The sequence below is a fragment of the Dreissena polymorpha genome, chromosome 8, assembly GCF_020536995.1.
Source record: "Dreissena polymorpha isolate Duluth1 chromosome 8, UMN_Dpol_1.0, whole genome shotgun sequence".
NCBI lineage: Eukaryota > Metazoa > Mollusca > Bivalvia > Myida > Dreissenidae > Dreissena > Dreissena polymorpha.
Genome location: NC_068362.1, coordinates 9,112,603 through 9,139,331, shown reverse-complemented (window position 1 = coordinate 9,139,331; position 26,729 = coordinate 9,112,603). Strand labels below are relative to the sequence as shown.

The following is a 26,729-nucleotide window of genomic DNA, read 5'->3' as shown; positions in this document are numbered from 1 at the left end:
AGATAATGTATTTCAATACTAGGCTCGTGAAGTCCATAAAGCTGTGCGGCACTCTTCAATAATGAAAGTCACGGATGTCGATCTCCAAGACTATTTCACAACATTAAACGATCTGCTGAAAGATTCACGATATCTTAGTCAAGATAACGTTGCCAAAAATGCTGTGGTCAAATTAGCCCAGGTAGTGTATTAGCGTTATCTCTTGTCATTTTTACGCCTTTCCTTGCTTATTGTATACGAATGATAACATAACATATTGTATCCTGCCTTTTTCACAATTGAATACTCATATGAAACAGCACCATCACTATATCGTTTTGAGCTTATATGGGCACATACCGCTCATGGGGAGCTTTTGTGAACACTTTTAGGTTTCATTTGTACAGGGTCGATTGTTCTGCGTTGTCAGCATTTACATTGTTAACATTAGTCGCCACATTGAGTGACCAAATTTGTGTAATTTGTGACTGAATAGTTAGGGCGGGTTTGAACAGCGAGCTTGTTGGGGGCATTATACAGACTTTATATATCAATATCAAATCTTGCTCACGATATTTATTATGATATCTCGGCATAAAGAGTAATGCTACTTTTTTGGACAACATGGTTTCCAAGGGGTGGGACTGTTTTATTATCTTCACTTATAAACTATGCTTACTATGACACATTGTTGACCCTTTGGTAGTAAGACCGTTTAGCGAATCATAAAACAAATTGTTGCATAAATCTTGTAATATCCATGCAAAGTTTGATAACTGTTATGGTAAAAGGTATGGTTTTCGAGAGGAACATTTGCTATAACAGTACAGCAAATCTTGAAAAAAATCATACTTTTTGCTCAATCATCATGACTCCTGAAACATTCCGTGGAAGGTTGTTTATATGATATGTCAGCTGAGTTTAAAATCATACCAAACAGTTTAAATATATATCTGACAGGTGATGGGCTATTTTCAGTATATCACACATGTGAAGTTACTTGAAATCTCTGTTACCAATTACGCTTAATTTGAATTGCAAATATTAGCATGCGGTTTTATAACTATGCAATGGAATTTTTTGGAAATAAAATGTTTAAATAAAAACGCCTTTTATTATTACCGGTATTTTGGATGAAAGAACTCAAGTAGAGATGATTATGCATGAACACATCTGGGGGTTGGGAATTAAAAACCCTGTCGAATTCGATCATCTGCATGGTCAATAATGTTTGTTTTTTGACATCTGGCAACCTTCCAAGAATACGCGTATAATATAATTCTTTATATTGTTTTTCCTTAAACGAAAGTCTATCTGGAGGTTACAAAAATGTCAACTTTATTGAAACTCAATCAAGATGAGATCTACTCCATGAAGTTGGTATACTTTGAAATTAAATTAATGGTAATTAGTATTGTATCATTGGCTTCTATATCCAGTTAATTATTTAATTGGGAGCTAAACCACACAAAACATTTATAATTGGCTGTCGTTATCAATTAAAGTATTTAATATGGAACTGAACAACACTTAATGAGTCATAATTTCCTTCAATATAAAGTAAAGAACATAATCATGGGCTGTCTGTATCAAGTTATGTATCTAATGGGACACTAACGTGCACTGAAATACACATCCATTTCACTCAATAAGTTCTTCCTTTCACTATCAGGAAAACGTGGCATTGCTTTGAAGTTTAGCTGTTTTTGTGAGTAAATACAACTGTTTCCATTTGATGCTTCAGTTGGAAAAAGACACATTACTATTGACTACAGCAGAGATGATGTGTTTCCTGGATGCTGTTGAAACAACTTTGAAACAACACTTGAAAGATGTTGCCAAAGACGTTGTTGACACATCAGTGAATGACCTCAGAGTAAACACAGGATTGTGTATTAATAACATTAATTATGTTCGGGACACATGTAAGCAAGAGCTCTCAAAACAGGCAAATATACATAAACATGACATCGATGAACACGTCGACAGACAAAAACAAGTCATTGATGATCACACCGGAAGACACAAACAGGGCATAGATGGACATGCCAATAGACACAAACAGGGAATTGATAAATACGCCGATAGACACAAACAAGGCATGGAGGAACACGCCGATAGACAAAAACAGGGCATGGATGAACACGCCAGTAGACACAAACAGGGAATGGATGAACACGCCAGTAGACACAAACAGGGCTTAGATGCACACGCTGATAGACACAAACAGGACATAGATGAATACGCCAGTAGACACAAACAGAGCTTAGATGAACAAGCAGAACAATGCATTAAGGACATCCAAGAAAAGTTTAGAAATACTATTTTCACTGAAACAACCTACAAACAGTCCTGTAAAGGTATAACTAACCTTTTATCATTCCATTATACAATTTCGGAATAGCAAGAATTTAGATTTATTCAACAGTGTGTTTGAAACAAATCGCATGCTCTTGATTATTAAATATATTTCTACGCATGTTGATGATAAACAGTGAAATAACGTTTTGCAAAACATGCAATTAAAACAAGTATACGAATAGACTGGATAAAGGTTAAATATAACCAGGGCTTTTTCCCCTTCTTTTGCCCCTAATAGAATAAAAAGATGCAAAGTTCCCACATGTCAAGCTTATTTTTGGAAATTTCTTCCCGTATGTCAGTTTTGTATATAATTGTTCCGCCAAAATTGAAGGCCATACCTTTTCCCGAAAATCAAGGAAAAACGCCCTGATAACAGTATAATCAGTATAACACTGATATGGTTTCAATGATTATATGCCACAAACAATATATTAATCCACAGTTGTATCTAATGCTACAACTTACTGATTCCATTGTATGTCAGTGTAAGATAACAATAGCTAATTATTTCAATCACATGTATCAGTGTTAACACTTGGTAATAGTCTGCGATTACGATAATAAGTATTTGGCCAGTAATTGCATTGCTAAGTAAATTGATAAACATTAGTATAGACCAAGTTTTAAACACATTCGTCTCAGATTTTAGCATGTCTATTCATTGAATATTCCGAGCTGCATCTAGTAAAAATGTGACCTTGTTGTCCTGTTCACCTTTGGATGATTGGGAGACAGATAATCATCAGCTGTGCTCAGGCTCTGCATGGTGTAAAAATCTCTAGTCAACACAGTTCATGATAATATTCCAGATAACTTAGTCGTTCTATGTACGCATTTTTGTAGAGGATATGAGTTTTGGGCCTCAATACAATTATTTGTTATTGATTTTCAAAATGTATACTGATCATTTGTACAAACATGAATTACGTATTGAATAATTATTACTATAATTATGAACAGTTCTTTGTTGTAATGTATTCCAAAATATGTTGCCATTTCATGATTTCAGAAATGTTTGAAGCTTTGACAAAGTATTACAGCAAACGTTTCTGTCATGTTAATATCTTCCCATTGGATGACTGGGCTGAGGAAAAGCTACTTGATATTTATATGCCGCCGAATATCAAACTAATGGCTAAGGAAAAAGGGGTTTTCAAGGAAACCTTTGAACAAATTTCAACATACAAAAATATGTTTTTATCGTATACCAAACCGAATCAACAGATATTTATTCAAGGAGAAGCAGGATATGGAAAATCTACTTTTCTTGCAAAATTGGTAATGGACTGGTGTACTATAACATCAGAACAATCAGCCGAGACGACGCTGCCAATTGACGACAAGACCACTAGATTAAGCTCTAATACACAGATGAGATACTCTAATCTCTTTGACGATTTATCGTCTCTGAAAGACTTCAAATATGTCTTCCATGTAACATTGAGAGAATCAGTTAATCAGTTTGACATCGAAAAAATGATAAATACACAGATAGTTGACAGTATATACTCATCAGAAGAAGATCGCGAAAAGGCATACAGACTACTAAATGAGATCATGAAACGTGAACGTTGCTTGGTATTACTGGATGGTCTAGATGAATGGATCGGTACAGGAGATCATCACAACCTTCCAACACTGGCAGACGTACACAGTCTTTGCGTTTTGTTGATAACTACTCGACCTTGGAAGATGACACAAGCGAAAATACTTGACTCGCAGATTTGCAAACTGCTGCAACTTGATGGAGTAAACAACGTGTTTGAGGTGAGCAGAACAATCCTGGGTTGTATGAAAGAGTTTAAGGGTAGCCAAGATTTAGACAAAACACAATCTGAATTTGAATCGTATGTACGGAAATGCGGCTTGTTAAAGCATTTGAATTCCCCAATGATGTTGTGTTTGATTGTACACTCGTGGACCAAAGGAACTGAACTGAAAGGCTCTATTTGTGAAAAATATATCCTCTTGCTGGAATGTCTTTTCAAGAAGGCGAACACTGAAACGAGTGAATTTCAAGAGCCGCCTTATCGATGCTTTACAGAGACCCAAAACATACAACCCAATATTGAACAAATGAATAGACTTGCTGAAGCGGCATTTTATTTGTTGTTTTCAGATACACAGGAAAATTCTCTGGTATTCACCATTACGGATCTAAAGAAATTCAATTTACGTCAACTAGATCCAGAGAACTTTGCACTTAAGTCCGGAATTTTATCAGCGACACGCAAGGCATCTGCATTAAGATCATCTTCATCATTTACATTTATTCATAAGAGCATTCAGGAATTTCTGGCTGCTTATCATATTGCATGCAATACCAATCTGATTGATGACGTCATTTCCGGATACCTCAAATGCCACAAGGGTGCATATCTGGGCATATCCCAGGTGTTCATCTTCCTCTGCGGACTGAACATGTCGGCTGCAAATAAACTTTCTTGCATGATGGATGAACACGATGATGATTATTTTAAATCTAACTTTCAAGACTTAATACTAGCAGGATACAGAGAAGCTGTGGCCAATCAGCAAAAGGATATTGTACTCAAACTTAGTGTGTACTATTTTAACTATGGTGACATACAAGACCTGCACACCATATGGACAAATAACAAGTCCAATGTCCTGTCCATGACGATAAATTATAAATGGATTTCACAAACAGCAGGCGAATCTGCGTCTCATATTGAGTTTGACCTGTCATCGTGCAACAAGCTGAAATCATTGGAACTAGATGGAGCAGGCATTTTGCTTAGTGGTAATTATAAATATAATATTGTTTTATCAAATAGTTTCTTAGTTGTGGCGTTCTGTTTGAGTTTGCTCCCATGTTTATATTAATCATATTATGATAAACATTTGCATGATTTAACAATAACAATAGCACTTTAATAGGCAGTTCACAAGATAGTAAAAAAAGTAAAAAAGTTAAAAACGTATATCTATTATTTCAAACAAATCAGAATAGCATTTTCCTGTGACGTTGATGATATTCATCAGTTTGGTGCTATCACGGCAGCAACACACTTACTGTTAAAATCTTGAATGGCTACGGTTCGTTGAAAAATATTGCCGCCAATGTCCTTATAGTAAAACCCTATTACCACTTTAAATGTTATATTTGAAGTCCAATCCTCATGAAACTTGGTCGTGACATTTGTTATTATGATATCCGGCCCGAGCACGTAAATGGTTCCTGTCTGTTGGGACCGCCCGGGGGGAATGGTTTTCTTTTTTGCTATAGGCAAACAACACTCTAGAAGACACATGTAAGGTCCAATCATCGGTGTTCGAAAATACATGTAGTTCTAGTCTGTTGAAAGACAAAGCCGACAGCGGTCGGGGCAGTTTTCCTTTTATAGCTATATGGAAACCTAGTTAACTCTCTTCAAGTCACATTTTATGACTGTCACGAGATATATTAGTGTAGCTTTTAATTTTTCTACATGCAGTCTTGTAACGCGGATTGATGTTTCTTCTTTCTGAGGTTGATGTCTACCATTACAGAAGTACTGAATCAGATAGTTATATATTGATGTAGTTTTATGAGATGATGATGATGATGATGATGATGATGATGGTGGCGGTGGTGGTGGTGATTATTCTGATTATGATGATGATTATGATGATGATGGTGATAACGATGATGATGATGATGATCATTATAATGATGTTGCTGCTGATGCTGCTGCTGATGATGATGGTTGCGAACATTTGTTGTTTATCTTGATAAGCTGTTTGTAAACAAAAACGAAATAGAAAGTGCCCTAGATTGAACGATGATTTACGGTCACCCATTAAAATATCTATATTTTAAACGAGAATGTATTTCTCATATGTATTTTACATGCCCTTGATAAATTCAATATTCGCATTTAAAATTGTATAACGATGAATTAAGAGTACATTCCCGAATCTTAATCAAGTATCGCATCGCATCCCGAAAATCCGAAATAAACATGTGTTATTGCAACAAACATATACATGTTAACGATTATTAATGCCCGCAAGTATTGCTTCCGTGTTCATTAGAAAAAATATTAATATTAAACTTTAAATAATACAATATAAACTGAATATAGAATAAATACCTTTTTTTACTTCTGTGTTCTCAATCCGTGCCTGCACACGTGAAATGGAAAGTATCGTTATAAAGGGTTTACTAGGGTATTTCCATAAGCGTATTCGGTAGTCATTACTTGTAAAAAAGTATTGAATTGGTTTGTGTTATTTAAACCAAGCAATTAAAAAGACCAGAAATTCCCTATCTTAAGATTTCAAAACAGGATTTTTCCCATTTTCAGGAGTTTTTGCGCTAATTTTTGCGAATAGTATGGTACTGGTAGTTTTCAAAATTCGGACAAAAAATCGCTGTGATGTTGTGTGGTATTATGATGATAGCTTGAGAAACATGGATTACAACCCAGCTGTTTAATGATATTGAATTAATCTTTTTAAATATTGCAATTACTTCAGATAATTATATGTATTTAAAAAAAATAACATTGTTTTAAACCAAGTAAAACATGAAGAGCTTTTTAAGATTAATATTATTTGAACTCTCCTCCAATATACATTTTGTATATAATTAACTCTAATTGGAATTTCTCAATTTTATCAATAATTAATTCACGTGTGGCTTACTGACCATTGTTTAAACAATCTTTTTTGCAGGATATGTAACCAGCTACCAGCTAACTAATTTATCCTCCATAAATTAATCTTAGGTTATAATATAAACATATGTAATTTGTGTCGAGAATTGATTTCAATTATCAAAAGTTTGACATACTAATGCGCATAGGAATGAACTATTTATGTTTCATAAACTAACTTTTATTCTTCTTAAGTCCTTCTCAGAATAATTTAGTATTGTTAATGTCTCAAGTGAATGCATTAGTGCTCAAGAACCTCGTATTTAAAAGAGTGATTAAATGTTGATATTTAACTTTGAATTAATGTTTTTAATGAAATAATCTTGCTCAGCCATTTTTTACCAAAAATTAATAATAATTCTCACACTTGTTGTCTGAAATAAGTTGATTCATTTGCAGCTTGTGTGATCATTTCTCTGCTCATCGTTGTGCGTCGTGCGTTGAGCGTCCATCTTAAATATATTCCTTTCTCCTATCTTTATAAACTTGGTCAGAATGTTTTTCCGACAGATTTGTTGGCCAAGTTCGAAACCTTGTCACGTTAGTATAACAAATAGGGCACTAGGTAACATTTAAGAAACAAGATTTTTTTACACTATGCAATTTATATATATACTCCAATATTTATGGAATTTGGTATGAATAGTTGTTTTAATAATGTCTTGACCTGAGTTTGAAAATGGTTCCCGACTGTTGAAAAACATGGCCACAACAGGCGGGTAATTTTCCTATTATGGCTAAAGTAAGACTCAGAAAGTGGCATTTAGTTTCCTGTTTTCATGAAAATTTGGTCAAAACATTTGTGCTAGTGATAGCCCGGATGACTCGAATATTGATCCGGTGCGTTGAAAACATAGCCGCCAGAGGGCATGGTAATATCATTCATATGACTAAAGTAAAACCCTTTTCACACATTAGAATTCATATGTTTAGTCCTAACTTAATTATTCGTCAAAACATTCGTTCTTATGATATATTGTCAGCCTTCGAAGAATGATATGAAAATGATTTTCCGGTCATATTGAAAATCATGACCACCTGTGGGCGGGGCAGTTTTCCTTAAATGGCTACTGTAAATCATTGTAAACACTTTAGAAGTATATTTTACGTCCAATCGTTATGTAAGTTTATCAGAAAATGATATCTGCGCCACATTCGGAAATTGGTCTGGTTCTTTGAAAAATATGGCTCCAAGAGGCGGGACGTTTTTTTAAATATGACTATAATGTTACTTTGTTAACATTCTAGTAGTCATACATGTAGTGTGAGTTCAATCGTCATGAAATCTGGTCAGAACATGTTTCCTAATGAGTTCTTTACTTAGTTGCCAACTGGGTTATTTGAGGTGAAAAACTAGTTCACCAGGTTTAATTTAAGAAAACTATTGTAAACACTCAAGAAGTCCACATTTTAAGATCATATCTGCATGAAACTTTGTAAGAATATTTGTTCGAATGATATCTTGCCTTCGAAAAACACTGTCCTAGAGGGCAGGGCGGTCGTTATTATACATCAACTGTCTATAAGTCATTTTTAGTGGTTTCGCCCCTCGCGTCCTAGGTGAGCATCTCAAGTCCCATGGCATTCTTATATTTTGTTTTAATACCGTACATATACAGTCTGATTCTATGATTAGAATACGGGAATAATATAATAATACCCTTTTTGCAGGGAAATGGTTCGAAATCCGGACCCTGACAAGGTCAAAGTATTAATACCATGAGTACTTATCAACACTAGCAGCGATTTACAATAACTAAAACATAATCTGCATGAGCAAACAATGTCCCTATCATCACGTTTGACCTTACATCAGAAAACGATTCTATTTTATTACCAAACACTGGTAAATAAAATAATGTGCTCATGTGTGTTGTTCATTTTCGGAATCGGTGTTGCTTGACAATTATGAAATACGTGCAATATCTGATAAAACCTTTAAAGTACTTTAGTTTTTATCCGATGATACATATGCATTACGTGTATAGGATAACTTGATTATACACTTATAGTTGAAAGCATATCATGACAAGTAGGTTATGAACAATAAATATATATCTTACTAAAGTGTTAATATAAATTACAATAATATTTAAAACATTCGAATATAACATTGATATTTGTATTAAATATATGAAACCAAACTGTTCAAAGTTAATACGACATTGAAATATATTGGGTTTTGTTCAGAACATTCATTAATTTAAATGTATTAATTCTTATCAAATTAAACAAATGTCAACAAATGTAACCACATTACATTTTTTTAGTATGTTAGTATTTTTAGTACCTTGTTCTGTGAATTCAGCTATTTTTTTCAGAATTTGCAAGTTCGTCAACGGCAGAACATCTGGTCGGGATTGTTCTAAAAAGTGCAGATCTATTCCAGTGTGCAGATCCTCCTCCATTACTGCCTTCTATAAAATACATTAAAATGAGGAATGTCACATGTTCCTATACCTGCCTACGCTGTCTATTCTACACGCTGCTGACTCTCGATCACGCGTTGACGATTGACCTGCGATCGATCTATATTAAATGTGATGAAACAGCAAAAAGAGAAATAAGGGCAATAATACATAAAGATGTAAACAATTCCTCCATCGTAAAAACCGAAAATGACAATCCCTATCTGTTTAAGGCTCTGCATGGTCTGAATTTTAAAAGTTTTAGTCTGAGTATTATGCGGGGAGGTTTGAACGTGGCTCATGAAGAATCGCTGTCGCAGTCTTTATCGTCGCTAAGACAGCTGGAAACGCTTAGTATTGAAGTAGGGTATGACAGTCCCGGATTGTGGAAGGCTCTGCATGGTCTGAATATCAAGAGTCTGAATCTGATTGGTTTGTGTCGAGGTTTTGACGTGAAACATGTAGAGTCGCTGTCACAGTCACTATCATCGCTCACACAGATGGAAACGCTTACTATAAACGTGATGTATGATAATCCCGGACTGTGGAAGGCTCTGCGTGGTCTGAATATCAAGAGTCTTCGTCTGAGTGGTTTGCTGGACTGTGTAATCATGGTACATGTAGAGTCGATGTCGCAGACACTATCATCACTAACACAGATGGAAACGCTTAGTATTAAAGTGGCAGTTGACAGTCCCGTACTATGGAAGGCTCTGCATGGTCTGAATGTCAAGAGTCTGAGTCTGAGTATTATAGGGGGATGTTTGAACGTGGATCATAAAGAATCGCTGTCGCAGTCACTATCATCGCTCACACAGCTGGAAACGCTTAGTATTCTTGTTGGGTATGACAGTCCTGGACTGTGGAAGGCTCTGCATGGTCTGAATATCAAGAGTCTGAATTTGAGTTGTTTGCGTCCAGGTTTTTACGTGAAACATGTAGAGTCGCTGTCACAGTCACTATCATCGCTCACACAGCTGGAAACGCTAAGTATTCGTGTTGGGTATGACAGTCCCGGTTTGTGGAAGTCTCTGCATGGTCTGAATATCAAGAGTCTGAGTCTGATTGGTATGTGGGGAGGTTTGAACGTGGATCATGAAGAATCGCTGTCGCAGTCACTATCATCGCTCACACAGCTTGAAACGCTTAGTATTGAAGTGTGGTATGACAGTCCCGGACTGTGGAAGGCTCTGCATGGTCTGAATATCAAGTGTCTAAGTCTGCGTGGTTTCAGTGAAGGTTTGTGCGTGGAAAATGTAGAATTGCAGTCGCAGTCACTGTCATCGCTCACACAGCTTGAAACGCTTAGTATTGAAGTGAGGTATGACAGTCCCGGACTGTGGAAGGCTCTGCATGGTCTGAATATCAAGAGTCTGAGTCTGGAAGGTACGTGGGGAGGTTTGAACGTGGATCATGACGAGTCGCTGTCGAAGTCACTAACATCACTCACACAACTGGAAACAGTTACACTGTATGTGAAGACATATCACCAGATAGAGCTACCTCAATCATTGAAGTATTTAAATATATATTGTGATGGTTTTCTTCCATCCAAAGTTCTTGAACTGGTGGACACACTGCCTACATGTACTCAGAAAGTTGGAAGTAATCTGATTTTGTGTTGTTTTTTAGAGATCTTACTTGTCGAAAACATCCCACTTGAGAAATACACTGTAATCCAACAGGAACTACAGACGCGGAAGAATCTTACCGTAGAGCGATTCCAAATATCAGACAGGAAACTTGAAACCAATTTTGTTATACAATGCGAATAATTCAACGTTTTGTCTTAATTAACAATGACTAGAATCGTGCCTAGCCGTTTTAAATATCACTCATGTTTATCAACTATGTATTTATGAATTGTTTATTGTGTATATTTGAATCTTCATTAGGTTAGTTTGTTGTCGTTTTTTACAATAAGGCGTGATATTGATAACTCTGTTTCACTGCAACACAGCTTCACTATTGAAGCAAATCCCTTTTTATTTTCGATTTTGCCTCTATATTGAATAAATATTACGAGAGTATTGAGCGTATTGACAAGGTTTTGGGCACTAAGCAGCACAGATCTGAAATCATAGAAATTATTTTTAAGAATTGGTATTGTTTAATAAAACATTTTATCTTTTGACGGGTGTATTTGCTAAATGTGGCAAATTAAAATTTGAAAAAAAAAAAACACAACAACACAAGAGTTCTGGTTTTGGAAACGTTAATTGTAAATTGAAGCAGGTTTTCGCATTGTGAGATAATACAAAATAAAAATTTAATGTGTGTGCCCTTGCAGAATCAAAACAGATGCCCGAACACGATTGTAATGTTTTGACAGACAAAATGCACTCAACTTAAACATACTGTAAAACTACAGTAGTGAAAACAATCACGGTGTATTTTATTTAATTAGTAAAAATCGCATGATATACCTTAACCGTATATATATCTTAGCTCTTGCAATGTTCACGCCCTTATCGCATGGCATACTTGTTCTATATTTTTCATTTCAATATTTTCTACCTAATGAACCAAAGTATAAATAATAAGTTATATGCACAAATAACTCCAGAAACATTATCATGAGAGCAAATCGTGTAACCATCCTAAGTCAGTAAATCAACAACCTCAACAATACACGACAATACACAGCACATATTAATTTCGCTTAAAAAAAAACGGGGCTTAAAGCACGTGCGTAAAGTGTCGTCTCAGGGTAGCCTGTGCAGTACGTGCGTAAAGTGTCGTCTCAGGGTAGTCTGTGCAGGCTTATCAAGGATGACACTTTCCCTTTTGACAGGATTTTCTTTTGGAAGAAGCTTCATTATTTTTTTATAAAAGTACATAGTGTCGTACCTGATAAGCCTGTGTCGACTTTACTCTACAATACTAAAAGTACATTCATTCAGCACCGTTTTCCCAGAACGAGGCTTACATATGTATATACACATCACGAAATATAACACTGTTTTAACACTTAAAAGAAGCAGGTTATCGAACTGTGAGAGAATAAAAAATAAAAAATGCATCTGTGTGCCCTAACAGAATGAAAACAGATGCCCGAAATCGATTGTATTGTTTTGACCGACAAAATAAACTCCACCTGAACATAATGTAAAACTACAATATTGACAAAATGCATAGTGTAGTTTATTTAAGTACAAAGCACATGCTATAATTACGTATACCTTTACCGTATTTATATATTAACTCTAACAAAATTCACGCCACTAATCAGCACATGTAATATATCATTCATAAGTCAATTAATCCAACGCCTGAACAATACAAGACAGTACACAGCACATAAGAGTCGCGCTCTAGGAAAACGGGGTTAAAATTATTGCAATAATTCCCAATTCTTCGTTTCCGTGAGATATTTATCTAATAATAATCTGGTATTTTATATGAATTGATATTTTGTTATAATTCATACCAATACAAAATTAATTGTGAGTTTTGTATCGTGCCTCTTGTGAGATTAGAACTTGCGCCTACAAAAATTGCCTACTTCAATAAGCAGATAACGGCACTACGATGCGCATGCGTACTGAGGTCCTTCTAGTACATTTCAATCATAATGAATTTGCTACAGCTTCTAATTTTACCAGGCCTACGAAACGAATTCTCAATTATAACTTTTCTTTTGTAATTATAACCATAAATATTAATTTGTGTCCTTACAAACACGATTCATAATTCTTACTTATCAGTTTAACAATTCATATTAAAGAACATATTTTACCGTCTTTATCGTCGTAATGCGCATTTAATTTTTAGCGAGGCTGTTGTCGGAGAAAATCCGAGCTATTGTCCTAGCCAGCTCGTCGTCCGCCGTCCGCCGTCTGCCGTCCGCCGTCCGAGGTAGGCGTTGTGTTAAAACCTTAACATTGGCCATAAGTTTTAAAATAGCAACTTGATATTTGGCATTCATGTGTATCTCATGGAGCTGCACATTTTTAGTGGTAAAATTTCAAGGTTTACAACATCCTTCAAGGTCAAGGGTCGAAAAAAACAAAATCAAGGGAAGTAATAAGCTTTAAATGGACATAGTTATCTGGCCTGCCCACGAATATATTTTTGTTAAATAAATCAAAGCGGCGCAGTATGCTGCATGGTGTTTCTGACAAACACCTTGTGGTAAAAGGTCAAGGTCAAGGTCATCCTTTACGGTCTACGGTACAAAATACACATTTAAGGGAAGTAATAAGCTTTAAAGGGATATAATTAATCAATATTTAACAAAGCCACTTTTATATATTTGGCATGCATGTGTATTTCATGGAGCTGCACATTTTGAGTGGTGAATCTATAGTCACGGTAGTGGCTTTTAATTATTTGCTACTAAAATAGACATTTGTTAGAGACAATTATTTTCAAGGGAAGTAATTTATATAATTATAAATCCCATATTATATATTTCCTTACCAAGAATTGAAGTTCTTTTCACAGTTACTGTACATAATTATTATGGTGATTATTTATAAATCAAATGATTGATTTTTCAAAGATTTTTTTAAATGATATAGTTATATTTTCTAGGATGTTTATTACATACCTGTGGACTTATGTCCATAAATACATGATCAACTCTGGCGTTGTACTTTTTGTAATTGTGACGAAACTGTCCAACATTTATTTATAGATTGTTTGTTTACCTCCCCTTTAAATAAAACTGTTTTATATTTAATTGATATACTTACGATTGAAAACATTAATATTAATCCTAAATGGTTCGAGTTTTTTTAATGTCAAAAATGTTGGAAGTACTGAATTAAAATATGTATATTTAATATTTTTGTCAGAATCAAGACATATTATTTGGACATGTAGGAATTCCGTCAAACATGAAAAAATATTATCTCCCTTAGAATTAATTATTAAATTTATGAATAGAATACAATTTAGAATTACATTAGATTTTCATCGCTTAACACATGATTTCTTTTATTTATATTGAGGTGGATTATATCAAACAACCAATGAAAATATTGTTTTTCATAGAGAACTTGATTACCAAAATTACTTAACATTTTTATAACATTTTACTTGTTTTCTGCTGTTGTGTTTTCTCTCTGATTTCAGGATGACAGCAGCGAGGATGTGGGGAGCCGGGGCTCGGGTTGTCATCCTGGGTCAGAGAGAGAGAACAACAAAGTGATACAGTGTTTTGTGTCATTTGTGTGATGAGTTTTTGTATTGATGTATTTATATATGTATTATTACTGTTATTATCAATGTTCCTATGAATCATTTCAATCATTATTTCATATATTGTGTAACCCGGTCTTGGGCTCATCTCATTTCATTCATTGAATTTCATTATCACTCATGTTTCATCACTGTGTATATACGCTATACCATTGCCTCATTTTCACTCATGTAGGCCATAGGAACATTGTACTAACCTTTCTTGCGTATTTAGTTTCATTTCAAAAATAGATTTCATATTATACATGATTTTTCACACTTGTTCAGGCTAAACTGGATGGTGGGGTTGATGCGGGTGAGTAGTTGTACCGAAGGCTGTCACGTGCCTCAACTCCATCATCCAGGGCAGCTGTAGACTATATATCATATATATATATCCTGGCGGACCATCGCGGGAAGTGCCCGTGCATGACCTGAGGTGGTTCGCTTGGAACCACATTTTATTTTATTATAGATTTTTCATTTAAATTTACAACCATGTTTTTCTTTTCGTTATTCTTTAAAATTATTAAGGAAGTGTGGATACATTACTCGTTTTATAATCAAGGATATAAACTCAATTCATAATACTAATTAAGACCCGCTTAAAATTAAGATGGTGACTTTTATTTGTTAAAAGATATCATTGTGTTCTGTTTTACACTAACATCATATAAACGTGCAGACGTGAACAAAGACTGGAATATTAATTAAACGTGCAGACGTGCAAAAGACTGTTTGTAAATTGTGAAAAATATAATTTTGTTTCTTATATCTTTGTTAATCTTGTTAAATATTATAATAAGTCACAATACAATTGTTATTTCACATTTAGTTCTTTTAGCGGGTACCTGGGGCAATCTACACGCAGGGTACATCATGAACAAAGTTTTATGAAAAAGAAAAAATCAACTCTGGCTTTGATCTTTATTAAACCACAGGCTTTGATTGTCAGTGATATCTGACATGGTCATAATAGACTGTGAGACCCTCCCCCCTCCTGGTTGGATTGGACAAAATTCAAGGGAAGTTATAAGCTTTTAAGGGAGAAATATCTTTACCTGTCAAATGATAAATATAAATTTTATTTCAAAGCGGCGCAGTAGGGGGCATTGTGTTTTTGACAAACACATCTCTTGTTGGGTCTTTAGGTCAAAGGTCAATTTCACTGTGACTTCTAAAAAAAATAAAAATAAAAATTCTTGTCCTGACAAGATTTCGCAGCCGAGCGTGGCACCCGTTATGCGGTGCTCTTGTTTTTAAAGGCTACCAATGCAATGTTCGGCTGAATCTATGTTGTAATAAACACAGTCTTCGTTAGCTTTGATGTCAAGTAAGCTAGAAATAAGAACAGATTCGAGGGCTGACGAGGGGCATGAAAGGCAATCAATATTAGCAAAAAGGCAAATACTAGATAAAGATCAATCTCCGCGCAGAGTTGACGTTCCTTGCTCTCACAGAAAATCTCTTCCTATACAAGAAAAACCTTACCAGATTTGGTAGTATTTTATTGTATTGTTTTAAATATTATAATATGAAAAATAGTATCATTTTTTTACTTTTTGAAAATAGTGTATAAGTTAAGGTTCTTAACGAAAAAAAGAACTAACGTAAAACAGCAAAAATAACAACAATACAATTATAGTACCACGTGGCAAGGCTATCATCACGTGGTGAGTTATGAAGGTAGGAATTTGAACAAGCTAAGCTGGTTACCGTCAAGTCTCTACGCGGAAGTTGGATAAATATATATTGTAAAATCATTTATATTCGTCGGCATGACATTTTTGTGAGATTTTTTTACATACTTTTTTGTGTATTTTTAATTCGTGGATTTCTTATTTTTCAAAAATAGTTGTCTATTTGAGTTGTCCGATGTGTTTATGTTAAATTATTAGATCGCCTAACCCAAAAATCCTCGAACATGAGTAATACCACACACATACTTATGACTAAACCGTAATGCAATACTGGATCCGTTTTTATAGATTTTTCTATACATTCTCTTCATCATTAAATCCGATAACTTTCGAAATTGAATTGCATTGCAACCAGTCCAAGATTACCCATACGGAAGAGTAGGAAATTGCCCAAGAGACCCGCAACTCTTACGTGCCCCATGAGACCGTTACGAAAGCTTTTATCCTTATCCTTTTAACTAAGCCCTATCTAATGACTTGACAAAGCAAATTAATTTATATCAATGATATGTTCAGATTTAAGGCTTAACGCTGTTAAACCGAGTGACAATAATTAATTTTTTTGAAAACCCGTATTGTTTTACTTGAGTTTTCGTTTCCAAAATATTCACTAGGTTGCTCAAACTGGAGCAGACTGTTGGATATATGTTTTAAAATAACAGTTTATATTAATAAAAGAACATTGTCACATGTTATGTTTTGCCAGCCTTGGTATTGTGTTGCTAATTTAAAATGTTCAAATCGACCGGGTACTGGTGTTCAGGCAGACACTTTGTCGACAGTTTTATTGCCTATAGGCTTTCACAAAGCTAGTCCGGCACTGATCTAACTGCATCAGTGTGTTAAATAGTTAAGCACTTTCTTACGGAATACCGTTAGTGCCATCGTTGTTACACATTACAATCAGAAGAGCGACAATGCGACAGTGCAATAGTACGATGGCGACAATGCGATAGTACGATGGCGACAGTGCGATAGTGTGATGGCGACAATGCGATAGCACGATGGCGATAATGCGACAATACGATGACGACAATGCGACAGTGCGACAATGCGATTGCGACAGTGCGATAGTTAGATTGCGACAATGCGAAAATACTATGCCGACAGTACGACAACGCGATAGTACGATGGCGACAATTCGAAAGTCATATCATACTGTCGTCATCGTATCATCGCATTGTCGCCATCGTACTATCGCGTTATCGTACTGTCGGCATCGTATTATCTTATATCGCCATCTTTCTATTGCACTGTCGTCAATGTATTGTCGCACTGTCGCATTGTCGTCTATCGCCTTTCTGTACACATGCACATATCTTATTTTTTCCTAGATGGAGCCACTTTTAAAAATACTTTACATTGCATCAATACCCAATCTACAACGTAATAAGAATTTGATTTCATTATAACTGTAACCTCTTTCAAAGCACATGTTAATAAAGTCATCTATTTTTGTTTCTGCAATAAAAATATGTAGTGTACCGCAAGGCGATAGTCGTCAGTGCGATAGTACGATGGCGACAATGCGATAATACGATGACGACAATGCGACAATCGATGGCGACAGTGCCAAAGTAAGATGGCGACGATGGGACAGCATGATGTTGACAATGCGACAATACGACAATACGATCGCGACTGTGCGGTAGTACGATGGCGACAATGCGCTAATACGATGACGACAGTACGATGATTATCGAATTGTCGCCATCGTACTATCGCGTTGTCGCATTGTCACCGTCGCACAGTCGCAGTGTCGCCTTCGTACTATTGCATGTTCGCCATCATACTATCGCACTATCGCATTGTCGCCCTCTAGATTTGAATGTGTAACCACACTGGCATAAACCGTATTGCGTACTTTTTTATTAAGATACGATTGTTAAAACTCATGTGAGCAGCGCTCTGTGAACGGGGCTTAATGCATGTCGGTAAAGTGTCCTCCCAGATTAGCCTCTACAGTTCGCACAGTCTAATCAGGGACCAAACTTTTCGCTGGTATTTTTCGCATTAAGTCCCTACTTGGCGGATTTTTTTTTGTCGAACGTATTCGCACATGCGTTAAGACCGTTTTATATTACACCATATTTATCTTCACTTTGATATCACAGGACGCGTAATTTTTTTTATATAAATTAACCCGAACCGTAAACCTTTCTTTTTTCCGACTCTTAACCTCTTTTGTCTTTTAGGTGAAGTATACTTATCGTTTGCTGATAAATTATGTTTAGGTTTCAATCATGTTTGCAGCATTACATTAAATTCATTGCATTTACCTTTGAAAAAATGTTCAATGGAGATTATGCAGATTTCTGCATGTTATTCCATATGTTTTATAAATGTTAATAGGGAATTATTTAGAAAGCAGTTAACAACAAAAACGTTTGGCAATGTAAGTACAAAACAAATGAAGTTGTTTGGCTGACAACTAAATTAATAACTTTTCACCCTTTACACATTGCTCCATATAGAACATTTGAATGTATCGGTCTCGGCATCAACAACCGGCTCAGCTTAAAGCGGATATATACGATTTTTATATGTGCTGAATTGTAAAATATTGATACAAATATGTTATAATAACACACAATATGCAAGAAAAATGATAGATTTAAGACGAATTTCATAAAATACAGCAAATACAAATTAGCGCCCCGAGGCGATTGTGACTAAGATAATTCGTAATTATGTTCCTACAATAACCGATGCATTCGTCTTTTTAGTATGTGTTCGTGTGTCGTATGAATCGATATCGCTGCAGGAATTTCAAATGAACCGTTAAACTAAATTTAGACTCACATCGTACATGCATGATATACATGCTGGCGAATTCGGCTGTACAGCCTTTTTCGATTTCAGAATTAAATATCTGGCTTATTCAGCATTTTTCGACACATGTTCTTCTTAACTTTTATTTTAGTTTATATTGAAATATATGTATAATAAGTTTTTAACACATTTTATATTAATTAATAAATATTTGACAAGATCGTATATACCCGCTTTAAAACAAAAGTTTTGCATTTTGGCCCGCTCTCGGAAAACTGGGCTTAATGCATGTGCTTAAAGTGGCGTTCCAGATTAGCCTTTGCAATCCGTACACGGATAACCAGGACGACACTTTCAGCCCAAAGTGGATTTTTGTTTAGAAGAGCCTTTCTTTAGAAGAAAAAAATCCAAAAGCGGAAAGTGTCGTTCTTGATTAGCTTGTACGGACTGTACATCTAGCATGGACTGACTTTTTACGGACATGCATTATTTCTATCCTGATCATGTTTTTTTTTTTTAGTTTACGCATACGTTGTAGTAATCAAACAATTTGACCAACACATTTTATTCTGGTTTATCAAAATTAATTAATCAAGTAGTTGAAAGTGTTTCGCAGACTGACTCTGCCGTGTATGCCGTGATAATAAGAATAACACATTCGCAAAAACATTTGGGTAATTAGAAAAGAGCAATACCTTATTACTGTCAGGTTAGCATAAATACAATCAGGGAGATAAACTAATACTGACAACAATGTGAGAAAATAGTATTTAACAAATCAGCTAAAAACGAATGAGACGAAAAACAATTCTAACACAATCCCCTAAAACGAATAATCCGACAAACAATTAATATAAAAATGATTTAAAAACAAATGATCCGACAAACGATTATAACGAAAATTAGCGGACAACGTATGTTCCGACAAGCTCTTACATCTGGTTGTTTTTTATCGACATTTGTGAATGTCTCTGATACAAAGGTACGGTCCCGGCCGGCTATTAATGTGTTTTATCGTATTTTCGTATCGAAGAAATATTCGTATTTTATTCGTATTGGATTGTGTTTTCAAGTCATTCTGTGGACATCTACGATACAAAGGTACGGCACCGGCCCCGCTATAATCGCGGGATTGATCGTGTGCAGCGGTGGGCTGATAGCAAGCTGCTTTGCGAAGGAGTTGTGGATAATAGTGGTGTGCATCTGCGTCATATCCGGTAAGTATACCTATAGAGCTCCCGTATGTTGCTTAACACTAGACATTGTAGCTCGATTGTATAGAAAGCTTTAAGCTTGTTGTGGTCATAAAAGATTAGAACAATCATAACGCTTGTATAAATCGCTGAATTTAGTTTAAAATAATTTTAGATAGATTGTTCCGAAAGCTGTTACCTTATTGTCATTCAATAGAGTCCGTTTCCTGGGAAGAATCAGTTCTAAGTGTTGATAGATGAAATCTTTAAAATTCACCCAGATTGGTGATCGAACCTAGAATGTCGTGATAGTCAGGGGACACCACATACACTACGCCACCGCAACCTCTTAAACCCGATGTTTTTAAATTGGTCAGTTCCTTGTACCGGTGTTTGACAATCGTGATACATCGGCTATCTCCGGTCTCCTCCTTTGTTTAAGCAATAAATCGTCTAATGAGTGCGTCATTTGATTGTCAATTGTCAAAGATAAGATAACACACTTTGTTTTTAATCCATGCGCTTTGTACGAGTTGTTCTCCTTTCAGTGTAAGCATCAATTTATTTGCATAACGAATAATCGGATACACTGAACTAAACAGAAACTAATAATACGTCACACCGTTTGACAGTCTATTTTCAAATAAGGGAAAATTGCATATCAAGTTAGAGACGAGACCAGATAAGTTAAAAATCAAACCAAACGACTCAAAAGGTTTAACGTCCCGGTCCCGTACTTCTTTTTATACTTAAGAATAGTGTGATACTCAATAATACTAGCCCATATTTTTCATACATTCAGGCTAACACTGGTGCTTATATCATTAACATATTGTTCTTAATAAAGAATTATATAATTAAATGCATTTAGTACTACGTAAGACTTGACTTTCAAGAAGTTTTAGTACGTGACAGTTTTAGAATATTCTTCTTTGAGACGTATGTCCTAGAATCGGTTTGTGAATACAGTCCCGGGTTACGCAACTTCAAGGTATTATTCAGTACAAAGGATAGGACAATGTGCTGTGGTTATCTGCTGGCCATTAGTGAGCCGATTGTTCTTCACTTATCTTTATATTACATAATTCTTGTCATAAGAACCGGGGTCTAATGCCATATGCGGCCACCGTTGCTACAGACCTGACTGCAGGTATGACACGAATATGTGGGTGCTCAGCCGCATATGACATAAGACCCGTTTTTGCATGACGCGGATAACATGTTGACCAATAGTACCAATGTATAACCAATAATAACATGTATGGGATGTGTTGTTGTTAACTTGCGTCTAACCAATGAGCACATTCTGTGAAAACATGGTTTAATGCATATGCGTAATTTGTCGTTCCAGCTTAGCTTCCTTTAAACGAAAACTGCCATAAAAGCGAACAGTTTCGTTCCAGATTTACCTGTGCATACTGCAAAGGCTCATCTGGGATGACATGTTGCGCACAAACATTAAGCCAGTTTTCGCATAACGCGACTGAAATACTAACTGGTATGGGGATGTGAACTTGCTACCTCGCGGTCTTCAGTATACATCCTGCGGCATGATTATTCTTTGTTCCAAAGAGTATTATTTCACGGCGAAGGAAGACAGTGCAAACAGTACGTTATCAGAGTAAATGATAATCGTAACACTTCGTTCATCTCCGGAGTCTCCGTAAAGAGTGCTACGTTATGCAATAAAAAGCCGGTTGGGTCCAGAGTGAGTAAATGGAGGCGGAAATAGATGAAAGATTTCCGGATATTATCGATCATCAAAATCGTCCTATTTTAGCACTTAATCTAATTTTTAAAAGTTTTAAGTTTCATGTCATTATAGTATATTCCTTTATAAAATATTATTATGTTTGTGTCTGCACTTATCTATTTCCGTTTAAAGGCTCATTAAAGGTTATATTGTTGTTACGTTTTTGTCTATTTCACTGATTTCTACTATAATAATGCACTCCAACGAATTTTTTTTCACACTTGAATTTTTGTACAGCGGGGATTTCGGTTATAACAGGGATTTCGGTAATTACGGGGATTTCGGTATTTCTACACACCGGCAAACAGCGATGTTCCTAAACTGAATATTTGTAAACAAAATTGACTTGGAGGACACTTTAATTGGAGCTCAAAAACAAGTTGCATTGATCATTTTAATGGAAATATCCAATAGCATATAGATATTGTTTATTGATAACGTTGATAACGTTTATAAATAAAATATGCAAAAATTATTTTAAAATCGGTAATAATTACAGATCGTCACTTTTTATGAGCCATTGAGATACTTCTGATGATACTTTCGAAAGGTTATAAGGTTATAAGGTCGAGTCAGGCAGAAGGCGGGGCTTATTAGGCATCGCTGACCTTAAAAATGACATCGTTGTTAAGGGCTAATATTCACATAAATATGTTACGTATGGAATAGTTACTACAATACCCAAAAAATGCGAAATTACGGGGTGTATAACGGGGAATACCTCATTGAGTCCCTTTGTGGGAAAACCGGGTTTAATGAACGTGCGTAGAGTATCGCCCCATAGAAGCCAGTGCAGTCCGCAGAGTCATTTCAGGGACAACACTTTTATGGTAATTGTCGTGTAGAGGAATTCACTTTGAAACGATAATCTTGTCTAGCGGACAGTATCGTTCAAGATTAGCGCAATCATTAGCTAAGCTGTGACGAGGCTTCGAGTACATGCATTAAGCACGGTTTTCCCGGAGCGCGGCGCATATATAATGACAATCCACATTTACAGCTAGTGCTACAAAATTGCCTAGAACATATCGCCTCTTTTGAAATCCAATGGCATATTGCTTTTTACACGAAACAGTCAATTAAGTCAAAGATGGCAGAGTACTTTAAATCCAGTTTTCATCCTGAAATGTACATCCATACATATGGAGGTACCATTTTTGCAAATTGTCAATTGTGTTTGTACGTTTTTAATATGTTATGTCTTAAATTACCCATAGGCGGTCAACCATCGTGTGATGTAACCCTTTGCAAGGATGTCTTGATATTTTTTCTACCGACCGTGTGATGTTACTCTTTGCAAGGATCTCTTGATATGGATTCTGCTGACCGTGTGATGTTACTCTTTGCAAGGATCTCTTGATATGGATTCTGCTGACCGTGTGATGTTACTCTTTGCAAGGATCTCTTGGTATGGATTCTGCTGACCGTGTGATGTTACTCTTTGCAAGGATCTCTTGATATGGATTCTGCTGACTAACTTTTTGCTGATAGCACTCACTGGTCAGTATTTACAGGGACATTTGCACAGTTTTCTTATTTCTTGTGAATCAAATGAAATGAACTATGTTTATCAATAAATCGATAATGTTGCTATAAGTCGTAACTAATTATAATGGCAAGAAAAAGGGTGTATTAAACAGTATCGCTGACCCTTGGACGCATACCCTGTTGCGAAGCAAAAGCGAAAAGCATTATCACTGCTCTACGCAGCCTTTCGTTCTAATGAGCAAAACATAAATGATATAGTAATAATTAACGTATTTTCAAAATAATCGATCAAAAGCGTTACACACGCTTTATTATTTTACCGATTTCGAATGATGTGTATCCGTTAATGAGCAAATGTTTTAAACATGTTTCTTCGTCAAGAGCAATATTTCGCTTATTTAAACATAAAGCATACATTTTTTGAATATATTGCAATTATTTTTAAAATTGTCATTTAACCAAACTCTGAACTAGTCCCTTTATCACAAAAACAAAGGGCATGTACATATATCGTACACTTTCGAACACACGTATATATTTATAATACTAACTTACTTCATCATCATAATCGGCAAAGCAAAAGTTGCACTATCATATATCATAAATATTTAGTTTTCCATAATGAATTAATGCCATATGTGCTTTTAAATTCTTTAAATTCTAGACATAATGATCTACCGACACATCAACTTGGTACCGAAACGTATCGTGGTAAGATTTTCATCAAAAAACGCATCAAATATAAATATGCGGTTCGAATGATTGGACAGAAAACTGCATCTTTCTATAATGCTAGCATTCCATATACTTCAAGAATAACAGACTTACATTGAACGTATGTTATACATTAAGATGGTACATACTAGTATCATATGATCGTTTGAAGTATAATTAATATCAAAGTACATACATGTGCTGTATTCAAATTCTTCAAACATGATATTTATTCTGCACATTGCACCATACATATATAAAAAGATAGAACATGTGCTTTATAATATGTATTGATTTATAAACACGAATTGATAATGCACTACGTATATATGCAATTAACTAGATAACAAACATTTCACGCGCGTGGATAAGCGACTTACAATTGAAAAGCAACCATCAACGATTCAACCTGTGTTTTCAATTACATTTTTTAGAATCCAAAATGGCCAATCTTTATTTTCGAAAAAAGGATAAACGCTAAAAATCTTTTTTATTTTTGAAGGCTCAAATATGTTTTTGCTAAAACTGCAAGACATGATCATGAGTGTGACGGTCTCGGCGTAAAAAAGTTTGTATTATTTTCATTTATTGAAGTTGGCAATATTTGATTTATGATATATTTATATTTAAAATGCAGTATATGTTAATAATGGACATTCCTTTTTCTTCGTTTGAAGTCATTTGTTGGGTTAGATTGCATTAATAAAATGTTGACATAACAATCGGATATGGTCGCTTTAAACAGATAAAACGTTGAAAAAAAATACACTCGAATAAACTTTCAGATTAAGCAACGACGAAATAAGAGGCGTTTTCCATTGAATTTAATTTTGTTTAGATGTCAAAAACTCAGTAATGTACACTATTGGGAAATTAACAATAATTGTCCAGGTTTGATAGACACACTGTTTGGTCCTGCAACGAATAAGTGAAAACGTGTGGGTATTGATTAAATCGATTCCTTATTATTTCCATGAAGTTAACAAGAGTTGATTTATTAAACCATTACAATATATTTATTTAATTTGATTCAACATTCATCTGTCATGTTCATATGTTGGCTTAAGATTAAAAAACAATGTTGACATTAGTAATATTATATACTCACCTAAAAAAACGTACATTTTCGTTTTGAGAAGATTTCTGCCATTGGGCTCAGTGCAGGCATGCAAGGCGATTAAGGCAAACAACAACGACGTCAATAAAAATCGAGAACTGGCATTTTCATAAACAAAGACCTAACAAAGATCAATGCAAAATTTCTAACTTAATTGCGCCTTAAAAATCATGACTTCGTGGAAGAGCCTGACCTTGATACGGAAAACTATTCGTATGCTAGAGTGGCCAAAAGCGCAACGAACTATTTTCTTTTGACGAATTCAAACTTTGGTTGGTAAAGCCATTTCCAAACAAAAAAAAGGTGACAACCAGAACAACGTATGGCCGGAAAGTGTCAGATTGAAGCAACTCAAGACTGACCAACGGAACATTAAACGGTTGCAATAAGCTCTGGTCCCGGATATGCCACCCTTTTCTACGAATAACCCGTCGCAAACTTCCTTATCGAAATGTTGCTTTTGCAACAATTACATGTAACTGTTTTTTTGTAACAATTAAATGTATCTATCAACACAAACAAACAGACACACACACATGCACGAACAGTTCCATGCAACCACCCTCCCCACACGCACGCACGATGGCAGGCTCGCACATAAGAATTCACGAACACACACTTAAGCAAACACACATTAAATGTACGCCTTCTTACACCAACGCGCATCGCGCGACGGACGAAGGTTCAAAGAACGATGTGAGCATGGCGCCCTTTCGACGGCCGCATGCGTTAACTGAAGTGTTTGCGCTAAAGTCTGTTTGTTAGGCTTGCAGCGTCAATGCGATCGAGGCAAAGACGCATAATCGACGTGTGTCCAACGCATAATGTTATCCCGAGTGTTTGTTTTGTGGTCAACTTTACGCCGTTGCAAACTTTTTTAACTAGCCAATTATTAAAATATGTTAGTTGGTCTTTTTGATAACAAAAACTCACTTTGTACAGAGAATGTCAAATTATTTGATTTAGTTTATTAAATTATATTTCAAGTAACAAAGAAGTCAATACGAATAACCTTATGAAACGAAAAATCATACCGTTTCATAAGCTTTCGAAATCATAGTTGGCATAAACTGCCAAAAACAATCAATTACCCATTCCTAGTGAAACGTTCAAATTTATTTGTAGAAGGACCAATCCAAAATAGTACTTAGACCAATATTATTTGTATACTGACTATACAATTGAACAATGATTAATCCACTTCGAGTAATGAGTTTTGTGTTCAAACGATTCGAACAAGATGTGCAGCTTCATGTAATTATCTCCCAATCACGTGATAATCTCTGTCGAATCAGCTTAAATGTACTGTTTTGCACCATTGTAAATTAATGACTACCGAGTATGCTAATGGAAATACCCTAATAAACCCTCTATGACGATACTTTCGATTTCATTT

General features: G+C 35.3%; 2 protein-coding genes across 3 annotated transcripts in view; both read left to right on the top strand.

Moving 5' to 3' along the window:
• Window positions 1–26,729, top strand: part of LOC127841291 (uncharacterized) — a 462,698-nt gene that overhangs the window by 3,249 nt on the left and 432,720 nt on the right. Inside the window, exons 3-5 of the mRNA XM_052370013.1 lie at window positions 23–181; window positions 1,724–2,339; window positions 3,353–4,027. Of these exons, the coding sequence (XP_052225973.1) occupies window positions 23–181; window positions 1,724–2,339; window positions 3,353–4,027 (1,450 nt within the window). The remainder of the gene's footprint in view (window positions 1–22; window positions 182–1,723; window positions 2,340–3,352; window positions 4,028–26,729) is intronic.
• The window catches only part of LOC127841300 (uncharacterized), a 70,399-nt gene continuing 51,121 nt past the window's right edge, over window positions 7,452–26,729 (top strand). The window contains exon 1 of one of the 2 annotated variants that reach the window (XM_052370027.1): window positions 7,452–9,040. The gene's annotated coding sequence lies outside the window, so the exon portion shown is untranslated. The remainder of the gene's footprint in view (window positions 9,041–26,729) is intronic. The other variant, XM_052370026.1, reaches the window with a different exon arrangement.